At 38.7% G+C, this 13,804-nt stretch overlaps 1 protein-coding gene across 1 annotated transcript in view; it reads left to right on the top strand.

Annotated features, from left to right (window-relative positions):
* LOC150085910 (uncharacterized) overlaps positions 1-13,804 on the top strand; it is a 97,114-nt gene that overhangs the window by 22,161 nt on the left and 61,149 nt on the right. The window contains exons 8-12 of the mRNA XM_090374737.1: positions 1,015-1,130; positions 1,656-1,788; positions 3,711-3,871; positions 6,187-6,275; positions 13,452-13,595. Coding sequence (XP_090230863.1) covers positions 1,015-1,130; positions 1,656-1,788; positions 3,711-3,871; positions 6,187-6,275; positions 13,452-13,595 — 643 coding nt within the window. The remainder of the gene's footprint in view (positions 1-1,014; positions 1,131-1,655; positions 1,789-3,710; positions 3,872-6,186; positions 6,276-13,451; positions 13,596-13,804) is intronic.

The raw sequence follows: 13,804 nt of genomic DNA, 5'->3' as shown, positions 1-13,804 counted from the left end.
TGAGAGAAATGGACCATAATCTGCCACGCTGGTCCAGTGTGGGTTGGCAGATCGACTGTACTTAGCAGTCACGGGCTTGAACCCCAGCCTACTCAAAGAGCGTGTGCAGGTCAATGATTACAGTTTAAGGCAAAATAGCAAAACAACGCAATTTTATTCAGTAACGAGCATGCCCAACCTCGTGCTGTGATACATATGGCTAGATGGAGAGGTATTTAATTACTTTTCCTACCATCAATAAGGTGGTCAATTGTTTTTTGGGATGTAGCAATCCATTCGTCATTGATTCGGACACAACATCTGCAAGTCGGACGCAAGAGGGTTTCGGCTGAGTCGATCGTAATCATGGAAACCCATTTTCTTCATGCGATTTGCATGGCACAACGTCTATGCTTTCTCGATGTTGCAGTTTCAAGCGTAATCTTGATCACGACTCAAACCCACGAGCAAAGATGGAAATTATCTATGAAAAACAGTATGCAAATGCAAGTAAAGAAATTTAATGATTTCGACAGTCTTCGCGGTTACCACATTGGTTATATCACCGTGGTACACCATTCTTCCCACACCAGGTGGAAAAGGCCCAGGTTCAAATCTCAATGAAAACGAACTTTTATAGGGGCTTTTTTCACTCTGTGGCTGAGTTAGTCGGTCTCAAGAGAGGATAGTATGAATTTTAACGAAACATTTCTAGTAAATTTATACTTCAAGAACTACAGAACATTATTGTACAGGTAGAGCATAGTAATGTACCCTTCCCTTGGAGAGGTGCTTTTTATTAGTATTGAAATGGCAGGGCAACTCATCGTGAAGCGCTTCCACAACGAGATGGATGCATTACGCAAGAAACTTACTTCGCTCACTGGGATCTACGAAATGAGGCTATGCCCGACATGAACAATAATGTTTTACAACGAAAATTATGAAATTTTCTTCGTGTACAATTAAAGTATCTGAGTAATATTCGCCCTGAAATATAGTTTATTAAAGAGATAAAAATCATTTTTCTTGCAGTTCTGTTTCCAGCCTTAGGAAAAATTATAAGTGCTCCTTTTATCTCTAAGTCCATAACAGAATTTTTCCGCAATGTGATTCTACAGGTGGTAGAATCAAGGAAACAGAAGACAGGGGTGAGTCTCGTGTTTCACGTACCTGCAGTATTCAAAGGCTCATTTGTAACACAGCTATGACTACTGCCGATCTATATCTAATTTAAATTCTAGAATATAACTAAAATATAAATAAAAATAAATTAGTGTATTGTAAATTATATGCTGTATTTCTGAACTCTTTTATTCTGTTAAATATAAACTTAATTCCCACTTGTGAAAGCAATTGGACAATTATTATGCAAAGGGAAATTAATTTAGATGAATTTGCGCCATTTAGAATCTCATCTGGAAATTTAAATCTTAATTGGGTCTATCACAGCTCGGAGAACAATCTACAAAACATTTATTATGATAGCGGTAATTTACTATGAATAAATAACAGTATTTTTCTGATGTTTTTTCATAGTACACCGAGACAATTCGTGGTGAAAGAATGGCAATTGTCTTTTTCAAAGTGGATTTTTTGTCGCACGATTTTGTACGATATAACTAGTGGATGTAAGTCGTATTATTTCAGACTAGTTTTAACGTTTTCTCTTTTAGCCAAGCAATGATTTCCTTCAGATGATGATGGAAGCGGCAAAGGAAACTCCAGCAGAGGAGGAAGATATGTACACTGAGTATGGACACGAGGAAGAAAACAAGAACCTGTTTCGTTATACTCCTCGATACAAAAGTAAGTGACAAATGGATGGAATTACAGTTCAATTGCAAATAATTTCAGATTCACAACGTGTCCTTTTATAAGAAACCACCTTACTAACAACAATGTTATGTTTTGATGGGTGATGACAGGGTCAAACCATAAGGCTTTCTCAAGAAGTGCACCTTATGTTTAAGAAAATGTGATTAAAATACTTCCCAAGGTGTGGGGTGTCACTGAACCTGAGTACAGCCCAACTGAAACATCTTTTGCCACTTCTGGACTCATCAGAAACTGGTTTGGGTGACTATCAACCCTAAAAGCACTAACAGTTGTCCAATAGTACATCATGGGCTTTTAAATCCCCACTTAGCACTTTGCTGTCCAGGAATAAGATTATGATCTCCAACTGAATAAATAAATAATAATACTAGAGAGATTTTATTAACATTAGTAAAAGAAATGAATTACATAACCTCAAAGCAGTTCAATGATCATATTTAGATTATAATTGTCCCAATAATTAGAGTTTATCCCCTTTCTTTACACATGAAGTTTAAGTAACAAGTACGTAAACCTCATGTTGATCGTTTCCAGGAGTATAAACAAAAAATTTATTATATCAGCGCCAATGTACGTATGTTTCGGAAGTTAGGAACTGGGTTGTCAAGAATCGGCACCAAATGGAGGTCAAGTCAGACTACAGGCTCCATATCCGTAAATTTAGTTGAGTTCCGAGGCCCATACCATTAAGAATATTAAATAACTATTGGAACCAGATAAAAGGAAACGCATCCGTTACTGTAAGCGTCTCCTAAAGCCGGTAAGAACAATCTTGATGATATGCGTTTTACGAATGCATTTCAGATAGTGTTAATTAAATGAGTAGCTGTTCGTGGTTAAGCGAACAACCAAATACACTATAGAGAATTTCATTACAGTCAGAAAATTTGTTTTGGTGCAGTGCAAGCCAAAGTGCAACCAGGATTCCTTTCTTTTTCCTGAAAAAGATGTAACATCAGAAAGCCTGAGTTTTGTCTTCTGACAGTGCCCGATCAAACTTGATAGTGCAATGTCAGGGAATGAAATTCAATTACATGAGTTCAATAGGATGCTGCCTGAACTGCGGATACCCTTAAGTAAGTCCATCTAGACTCTAGATGGATTAGATTCTAGAGCCAATGATCTGCTTTTTCGTGTTTTTCACCAACGTTTAAGGACACACGAATGGCAAAGTTTACGTTCATTCTTAGTTAACTTAAAACGAGAATGAACTAGGTTAACCAAGAACATTCCCCAAGAAATGCTGTAGTCCGCGTGAGAAAACATCAGAGGAAAAACGTTTATTAGTCCAAAATGTTGTGAATGGAGCGTTTATACATCGAATATGGAAGTGCTCACCTTGATTTAAAATAAATTATGAATCTCTTAAAACATTGCTACCTTTTTCGCAATTCCATTAAAGCTCTTAAATATTTCTTACTCTGAGTTCTATAGCTTCTTAAGATATTTTATTGGAAATGCTGTAATTAATGAACAGTTTAGAAACACCAGTGCTTTTTGTATTAGTTACAGCATATTCTTTTCCCATTTTCCTACTTTTACATCTTTTTTAAAAATTATTTTTAGAAATATACTTTAACGGAAAACACTTTGACCAAGTGAAAGTATTTTTAAAATTTAGTTTATTGAGAAAATTAAGATACAAACACTATTAAAACGCTCTCAACATCAAAATATACAATACGAATATGAGATAGAGGATTCAGAATCCTTACCAAGTTGTGTATTTTGAGGTTAAAAGCGCTTTAAGGGAGTTCTTACCGCTTAAACTAAAATTTAAAAATATTTTCACTTGGTAATGTTTTACATCAAAATATATTTCGCAAGAACCATCCTGCAATGTCCTCTCCGAATTGATTGTATAATATAAATACGTGTCTGTCTTATAACAGATCTCACTCAAGATGAGCTTCTTGCCCAGTGCATTCTGTTTTTCATCGCGGGATACGAAACCACAGCAACGACCTTGTCATTCGTCGCTTACAACTTGGCTTTACATCCTGAATATCAGGAAGAACTGATAAAGGAAGTGGATAAAACCTTTGAAGAATACGTACGTACTCTCTAGGTTTCCCCCTTCTTGGTTTGAGTGAGTAAATATTTACGAATATTTGACGAGTTTGAACTAAAAATAAACTTATTTTTTTTTAAATAAAAGATATAAAGAATGTATAAATACACAAAAAGCACATCAATACTATCAACCATGATGGTACTGATCAGTACACGATGATTGACAAGACTTCAACATTAGTGCCATCTACACAGTGTTTTGGAGTTAAAACTCAAATGGAAGCAGGTATAGCAAAACGAATCTGTAGTTCGGGATTGATATAAAATAATAATCTTAAATACATCGCGTGTTGTCAATTTTTATTAGAAATGGTATTTTGTACTGAAATCTTAATAATCTTCGAGAGCTACCACGAGCCCGCGAATCACCGGTTGATCATCACTAGTTTATAGATACAATACAGTTGCACAGAGAGAGGGAGAGATCCACCTTAGCATTGTAAATGATGGGGTTTAATTAGACCTAAAAGTCTGCAAGGCAGGAGGAAATTTTAATATATATAACTAAGGAATACATTCCATTAATTCGATTGCACAAAAACTATTACGGAAACAAACTACAAAATTACTTCTAATTAACCAATTTTTTCTTTAAGTTACTATCATAAAGAAAATAAAATTAATTTATAATGATTCAACGTGGACAACGAATTCAATATTACACTGTGGCATCTATGATAGGTACTGTCCAAGGGAGAAAAAAAAAAAAACCTATTCAAGCCTTCTCTAGGTACTTTGATTATAATTTGGATATTCTGATTCCTAATATGACTAGTTCTTGCATACCAAGAATGCTTTGCCCGAAAATAAAAGGAAAGCAAGTATGCAATTATACTATATCACATGTATTAACGATTTTCTTTGGTGTACAAAATTGCGTACAATTGGAAACCAATAAATATGCAACCTTTCACTTTTTCACGAAACAATTTTGGATATAGAGACTGCTTATGCTTGAAGGTGTCACCTTGAGGATCCAATGTTTTAAGCAAGTGTTTGATCAGTTCCAGTTTGATATGGAAAGATGGAAGCAAAACTCTTGGAACCAAGGGCTTGTCTTTTATGTGTGGGCGCCAGGATACACCTCAATTTTAGCACACTATTCTCTTCTCCAGTAGTGTTCATCTACTGCCCTGCTATCTCAGAAGCAGAGAAAGCAAGAAAACTTGGAGAAACCACCTTGCAAATTCGGAAGGTACTCTAGCGTCTTGAAGTCACCCCATTTATAATGGTCATACTTGACCTTCTCTGACACGTTTCACGTTTTCGTAATCTTCTTTAACATTAAAGGTGTGTATATTCCCACTGCAACAGTGTAAAAACGTGTATAAGTGACGTGGCTTCTTCTGTATGACGTTTTGCAGCCGGGCTTCAGTATCGTCTTCACTTTTAAACGAAATCTCAGGAGATATGCACTGGATTTGGTTAGACAAAAAAAAATCTAAGTCATCCTATCCTCAATGATTAGGGAAATGTGTCATTTTCCGTGAATAGACTTCTGAGGTGTATTTTCAATTATACACCTCTTCAGTTTCTTCATCATATTCTGAAGACATCTCTCGAGGGTGGATTGGAAATTGACAGGTCTTTGTGTGGCACCGGAGCAACAGAGGGCATCCTCTGTTGCTCAGTACAGCTTTTCTGCCCACATTCTTTTTAAACTTGAATATATCTAACACAAAAGTAGAAGTCGTCATGATGTTTGGTGTGTTTTCTCCATATTCGAAGTATATAGGGAAATAGAAAAAGGCATACACTTACGACTAACACGAAACTATCCCGCAGCCATTATCAATCCACTGCAGGATGGAAGCTGTTTGTTTGTTTCGGGATTTATTAGGCGCATCGGCAACTATGGCCATAGTGCGCCATAGGATGGAAGCTTCCTCCTGAACAGTACAAGATGATGGAAATGGACCATAATCTGCACGCTGGTCCAGTGCGGGTTGGCAGATTGACCATATTTAGCATTCATGAGCTTGTACCCCGGCCTGCTCAAAGCGTGTATGCTACTGCATCCCGCTCCTGACCACTCGGCTACGGGGCCGTCTAGTGTTGACTTGCAACTATCGCAGCTGAAATGAGGTTTCAGCTGTGATAGTTGTTGATCAACCTGCAGGGCATTCCAAATTAGGCTTCACATGCACCGCAAAACTTGGTTCCACCAACGATACAATTACTTCATCTAATTCGGAGCTATGCAATATCTACACATGAACTTAGTTGTATAACAATCTCTAAATGGTACACGATGCTTTGATGCACCGTTTCAATATAAATTCTCTTCTTCGCTAGGGCGTGTTTGATTACGACAGTGTGAAGAAGATGCCCTTTTTGGACTGCGTTATTGCCGAGACACTGCGGATGTATCCGCCAGTGATAAGGTAAGTTGCAACTTGATTCATTTCTGTATTTACAGTTGTCACCAAATATCAAAGCTAGTGCGGGTGGCGCAGTGGTTACAAACTTTGTACTTTCACATCATACGGTGAGGAAAAAAAGAAAAAGACCTGGATTTGAATCCCCTCAATAAGAGAATTTTTATGGGCCTTTTTTCACTTTCGGTGGGGGGGGGAGAAGTTAGTCGTACATTAGTTTCAGGCCATATTGTGCCGTATGTAGTATGTATCTAAATTGTGTGTACTGTAGTCGATTTGCTGTTTGCTCGATTAAAAACCAGACCAGGAGAAAAACGCAGGTTTTTCTTGAAAGTGCCAAGTTTGTTACGCTCGCCTGGGACCGAATAACTTGGCCACGTTGTGAAAACGACCCATAAAAATTGCTTGGGTCACTGAGGATTCGAAATGAGGTCTTTTCCACCTGGTGTAGGGAGGATGGCGATTATATTAAGCGTACTACTCGTGAGGGACACAGTTTAAGGAGGATCGCATGGGTTTTTCTTCCAGAAACTCAGGTTTTTCATTCGAAAAAAATGAATTCTGGATAACATTCACAGTAAGGGTATAGTCCTTTGTTATTTTCAAGTTCCATACAATATGCACAGCAATATCTACTTTACAAAGATATAAAGGTCGATTTCCGCTTTTGTTGTACACTCAGCGGCACTTTTATTAGGTACACCTAATTCGCAGAATCATGTGTTTGTATCATGCGATATAAAATAGTTGGGCAGATACGTAGGGATTCTGTAAATGTGCAATTTATTGCAAGAATGGGCAAGACGCAAGATGAACGTGGTAGGGTAGTCTGTGCCAGACGCGACAGTACGAGTATCTTAAACTGCTGGGTTGTCATGTACGACTGTCTCCGAAGGTATTGAGAGGGTCAAATAGTCAAATCTTATCGTCAGTGGCGATCCTGTGGTAGAAAATAGCTCGTTGAAGGCCGACGAAGGCTACAGTCAGCGAAATAACCAGGCATAATAGCGGTAATCAAAGGGAGATTTCAGAACGCATAGCCTGTTACGCCTTGACACGGAGAGGGTATCGAAGCCGACAACCCAATGAAGTTCCACTATTTTCAACGAAAAACATGCTTTGAAGGTGGGAAAAATAATTAACAGTTTGGGCCAGGTCACGTTTCATCAAAAAAAAAAAAAAAAAAAAAGACTGATCGTTTGCATACACGGTCCGAAAATCGACAACTAGATTCAATGCCTCGAAATGTACACAGAAAAGACAGAATTTACGGTATACCTGGTTGCTGGGCAACGCGACGCTGTCACCCCCTCTCGCTAGTGGATGAACCCATCGCTTGGCAGGTATATAAGTACACTGCATTCACGCAGACGGTAATTCAATGTCAGTATGGCTAAACGTTGTGAATTTACCGACTTTGAAAGAGGGACGATAGTGGGCGCCCGAAGCATGGGTCACTATCGCGGAGTTTGTACAGAAATTGCACTGTCCCTGTTCGACAGTATCAACAGTGTATCGGGAATACGCCACTTCCGGAATCACATCTCACCGTAGACAGCGCTGTGGGTGGAGAAAGGTGGTGGATGAACGTGGTCGTCGAAGTCTCTCTCGTATTGTTTCAGCCAACCGGAGAGCGATAGTGGCACATATCATCGCCGACTTCAATGTCTCCACCGAGACCATAAAACGATCAATATCCGCAATAAGTCATGGGACCCACCAGAGTCCCATTGCTAACACCACGACAGAGGACTCTACGCCTCAACTGTGGCAAAGAACATCGGCACTTGACATTCGATGATTGGAGACGGGTCTTCTAGTCCGATGAGTCCCGTTTCCAGTTATTCCGAGATAAATAAACAAATTGTAAGAATATTGGGTTGGCTAAGATGTGGCAGAGGAGAATTTATGGAAAGGAAGTTTCGAGAGGTAGAACAGAAAACAAAAAAAAAAGGGGAGAGAGAGAAGTGATGTGAGGACCGGGGGGTCGAAGACAGGCAGTAGTGCAGTATGGAATGATGGAGAGAAGAAAAGGAGTAAATTTTTTAGTGAAAATCGCATGAGCCACGAGTGCGCGCTGTACGCAGAAGTCCGCCAAGAAAACTTGGCGTAAGATGGAAGAGATGAATGCAGTGGCAGAGTAGTTTAAGGATAAGAATATGACAAGCATGAGTATGAGACGCGCAAGTTGCATAAAAGCTCAGCTGGCGCAGAAGAGTGCCCAGGAATCTTTTGCCGAGGGACAATGTTTTGGAGGAGCAAGTATCATGAAGATGAAGTCTAGTAGAAAAAAAAAAAAAAAAAAAAAAAAAATGGGAGGTAGCCTTATGTGAGTACGCCGAATCCAATACACTCCGGAAACTAGAGACTTGACTTGGAACAGTACACGTTCTCGGAGAGTTTCAGCTAAGAAAGAGAGAGAAAGGAAAGAAAGTCTGCAATGATCGAGAGAACGAACAGAGGAACAGAAAGAGGCTTTCGGCGGAATCAGCTGTACTTTTTGAATGGACAAAAGTAAGTAGGGATGCTGATTAAGTCATCATCCCTAATGGTTCAAAGAAGTCTACAGAATACGGCAGTACCATCTCAAGTAAGGAAAAAAGGGGTGATTGATTGATTTAGCTGATGAAATTAGGATTAGTTTTACTTGAGAGTGAATGCGAGAGATAAAAGAGTAGAAAGAGAGCAAAGAGTTCCCTGTGAGGTACAGGCATTGGTATTAGATATGGTTTTGACTTACTGTAGTGGTTAACTGTAATTCTGATATGATAAACAAAAATAAGAAAATTATTGTAATTAGGAAAGGGAATTGTTTTTATAGGTGTCAGTTGCAGATGACGAGATTGTTTAAATCCAGTCATATATAAATATAAAGTATGATGATTTGTAAGATTTCTCTGGAAAGGAGAGAGTAGAGAAATATTGTTGATGTATAGTTGGGTTGAGTCTGTATATTGTGATTAATTCATTTGAGGATTGAGAGAGTAAGTGATAAATATAATCAAAGTTGGAAATAATCAGGATTATGTAGTTTTAATAAGATTTCGTGGAAATTTCAAAAGAAAGTGTGTTCATTTTTCATATTCATGTAAATATGTAATAAATATCCTATTAAAATTAATAATGTTAGCGTCCTGATTCTGGAGAATATGCACTGTCTATTTTAAGAACTTGGGTAAATCCTGGAGGTAAAAGAAAATAATCCTCCTTATCTGGAAGAATTCTGTTATGAACCACAGTTGGGTTGCTGAGAAGTGGACCTTGGAGAGACTGAGGAAACCTGTTGTGAAAAAAAGGGTTATGCAACAGCTACAATTTGTAGTTTGTAAGCTAATCAGATCGGACGCTTATGCACTGGATGTGGGAACTCTTAGATAATCCAGCCGATGTTGCGGATGAATTGAACAGGTACCTTGCATCTGTTTTTACTAAGAAAGAGCCTTCGTGGTGAGAAAAGGCTGTGCAAATGAGGCTAAGTCACATGCAATTAGTGATTTCGAAATTACAGATGACTGTTTATTAGAAAAACTTTCGAACATAAAGGCAAGTAAGGCTCCTGGTGTTGATGGCATAGGCCTCCGTAGCCGAGTGGGCAGGAGCGGGAGTGCAGTAGCACACGCTCTTTGTGTAGACTGGGGTTCAAGCCCCTGACTGCTGAATACGGTCGATCTGCCAACCCGCACTGGACCAGCGTGGCAGATTATGGTCCATTTCCCTCAACATGAATTGTTGAGGAGGCTTCCATCCTGCAGTGGGTTGATAATGGCTGCACTTGACTTTTTTTTTTTTTTTTAACCCAGTAATTTTAAGGGAGACCGCCAAGGCGTGTATGGTGCAATTGAAGTTAATTATGAGGGCATCTTTGGACTCGGGAGAGATTTCGTTGGATTGGAGGAGTGCAAAAGTATCACCAATACATAAAGACGGTTCTAAGGGCGAATTCAGTAATTATAGACCAGGTAGTCTGACCTCAGTGTTGGGGAAAATCTTAGAAGCAATGAATAAGAGTGCAAACACAACATGGTTTTGTTAAGGGGAAATCATGTTTAACTAAATTAAAAGCTATTTTGACAAAGTGACTTATGAGCTGGAGAATGTAAGTAACAATTTCGACCTAGTTTATTTTGGATTTAGCAAGGAATTTGACTCAGTCCCTCATGACAAGTTACTGTATAAGCTGGAACAAGTTGAGATTACTGCAAAAATTATAAAATGAATGGCTGGGTGGCTGCAAGGCAGAAGGTTGTGATTAATAGATATTCTTCAGATTAGTATAAAGTCAGAAGAGGGGCTGTTGTTGTTATTATGGGAGTTTAAAGGCGCATAAGCTACTATGGCTATAATGCCAGAAGTGGGGCCTCCCCCAAGGATCGGTTCTTGGACCATTATTGTTTCTGATTTTCATAAACGACGTCGACGAAGGGTTTGAAGGTGTGATGTTAAAATTTGCAGAAGACGTAAAGATTGGTACAGTAGTTAATGATCAGTACCAACCAGCGCTACTTCAGGATGACTTGAATAGGCTGCAAGAATGGTCAGAAAAGTGGAAGCTAAGTTCTAAAGCAGGAAAATGCAAGTTCTAGCAAACCCAAAAAAAATTATACACTTTATGGGGTTGGATTAAAAACAGCAGTTGAGGAAGAAAGGGATCTGGGAGTTATAAGGCAGATATGAAGTTTCTTGAGCAGTGTAAACAGGCAGTCAGGAAAGACCATGGTGTCCTATCGATTATTTATTGAACATTATCCTGTAGAAATAGGGTGGTCATAGTCTCACTGTACAAGCTAATTGTAAGACCATATCTGGAATACTGTGTTCAAATATGGAGACATCACTTAAAAAAAAGACTGAGCTTCTTGAAAGGGTCCAAAGAGGCAACTCGCAAGGTGTGATCATCAAAAGGGGTGCCCATATGCGGAAAGACTCTGTATGTGGGCTGCAGAGCTTGGCAACTGGGCACCTCAGATGTGACCTGATTGAGGTTTATAAGGCTCTGAGAGGGATTAGTAAAATGAATGAAGACGGAATTTTTGCTGTTATAAAGAATTCCAGAACTATGCAACACACATTTAAATTACAGGAGAAGAGGTTTTTAGACTAGATTATTGGTAGTTTTATTTTAACCAGTGAGTCGGTGATCGCTGGAACAGGTTGCCTTCGCAAGCAGTTGAGCTCACGGTGAATAAATTGAAGTCTACTGGATGGTTACATATGTTAAGAGGGAAGCAAATAATATGTATTTTCTTATATAATTTTTATTTTATTTATTTTTTGGCCAGTGCACCAAAAAGTCTGTGGCTTCCTTGCACTATATGGCTATTACTAAGTTCAGATTGGAATTGAATGGTTACCTTGTGGGAATGGGGTAGCATGAATATATTAGTTTATTTTATTATTTTTTCTGGCTGATGCAAGAAAGTTATTTCTACGCATCATTTCGCCTTACTAATACTATAATAAGACGATGGTCTCAAGAACACAAATAGTTGAGGTTGAAGAAACGCTGCTTGGTCAGATGATTTCCATTTCACGCTGGTGGGAGGACAGAATATGGCAAAAACAGCATTAATCCATTGGCTAATCCTACCAAGTGCCGACAATGCAGGCTGGTGGTGGTGGTGTTGTAATATGAAATGTTTTTGTGGTGCACTTTGGGCCCTTCGGTACTAGTGGTCCAACATTTAGATGCCACACGATATCTATAAATTGTTTCCAAATAGGGACATATGTTCACGTCTGTTGTGTATCTATCTGCGAATGGAGTTCTTCGAACGGGATAATGCACCTTCGCGTGTAGCACAGTTAGTAGAATCGCCGTCCACCCCACACCGGGTGTAAAGACTTGAGTTCGAATCGCATCAATGACGTGAGGAATTTTATGCTTTGGAAACGTGGCTGCATTATTTGGCGTCAGGGAGGGTAGCTCTGTTTCTTCTCCCGAAAACTCGAGTTTTCGTCCAGCAAATAGACCACAGAACGCACTCAGTTTACGGACATGCACGGTGCAATACGATCTATGTCCCAAATGCGCCTAAAATCCTACTAAAACATGAGGATGTACCACGTCACAAAGCCAGAACTAGTGCCAGGAATGAGAGCGAACTCAGCCCACTGAGCTGGCCTCCCCATCATCAGGTCTCAATATAATGGAGTATCTGTGGGTTAAGGTGGAACAAACTCTTTAGAGGAGAAATACATAACCATCCAATTTACAATAACTCTGGGAAGCAATCGAGTCAATATAGACCACCATCTCTGTGGCACGCATTCATCACTTTGAGTCCATGCCGTAATGAATCCAGGATCTTCTGAGGGAAAAAGGGCTAGTCGATGTTAGGTAGGCATACTTAATAAAGTGGCCACTCAGTGTATATATCTGCAACAATTAAGGCAGTACAGAAATTCCACTTATTCAAAGAATGGCAGACTTCCAAAGCGGAAAGTTTTAGTGTTTCAGAAACGTTGGGTATTCTCAGAATCCTCTTGAATGTGCAGAATGTGACAGTGGCAAAAGAAATGTTATCTTGTTGAAGACATGAGCTAACAAACCCTCTAAGAATTCAGCTAAGAATATGGCGCTTCGGACGTTAAAATTCTTCTAAATGTTTAACGAGAGAGAGTGCATTTTTAAACTTATTAAATACACTACCCTACTACATATACAAGAACATAATGATTAATTTTTAATTCACACGACAGGTAAACATGGTCCAAGCAGTACCAGTTAAGAGCAGAATATAAAAAAGCAGTGGCGAAACTACCATACCGCCAGATCCGCCACCGCAGAAGGGGAAGGAGTGAAGGGGCTCAACGGCTAGTTTGATATGGTTGTTAAAGAACACGTGGGGCCATTCGGCAATCTGATAGGGGCCAGAAATTTAAAATTTTCGCTTCTGTATAAGAGTAGATTCAGAAGGTAAAAAAAAAAAAAATAAAAAAAAAAATCGCGTTAAGTTAGAGAAGTAATCCTCTTTACACATTAATGAAATGTATTGATACTTTAAAAAAAAATCGATGTTAGTAAACATGAAGCATTTCTTTTATGGTAAAGAACGATTTTCGGTTATGATAAAACATATTTTAATCAGTTTTATAATAAAAGTAATTCCACGAACAAATTCCAATCATAAAAAATGGAGTTGTGAATTGGCTTTCTGAAATTTGTTGTTTGATACTCTGCAGCATAGAACGAACGACCACCGAAGAATACAAATTAGGAGACACCGGATTAGTCCTCCCTAAAGGGATGATTGTTTCCATCCCGGCCTATTCAATGCATCACGATCCAGAATTCTATCCTGATCCCGAGAGATTCATTCCCAACAGGTATGTATTTTAACCCCATATTTTGACCGCTATTCTCGCATGAAATTTTTTTTTTTAAAATTTCATTATGCGAGTGCGAATGTAGATAAGATTGTTCTAAATTGTATACGAATGTGTAGAGTATAAAAATTATCCCATTATCCACGGGATTTTTTCCAGCAAATAAACAGGATATAAAATTTAAAGTACAAAGTAAAGATTTACAATAA

This window comes from Mastigoproctus giganteus, chromosome 5, assembly GCF_048544385.1.
Source record: "Mastigoproctus giganteus isolate SK-2022 chromosome 5, ASM4854438v1, whole genome shotgun sequence".
In the NCBI taxonomy this organism is placed as follows: domain Eukaryota; kingdom Metazoa; phylum Arthropoda; class Arachnida; order Uropygi; family Thelyphonidae; genus Mastigoproctus; species Mastigoproctus giganteus.
Note: the sequence above shows the minus strand (reverse complement) of the source record. Positions and strands in the feature narration are given on the sequence as shown.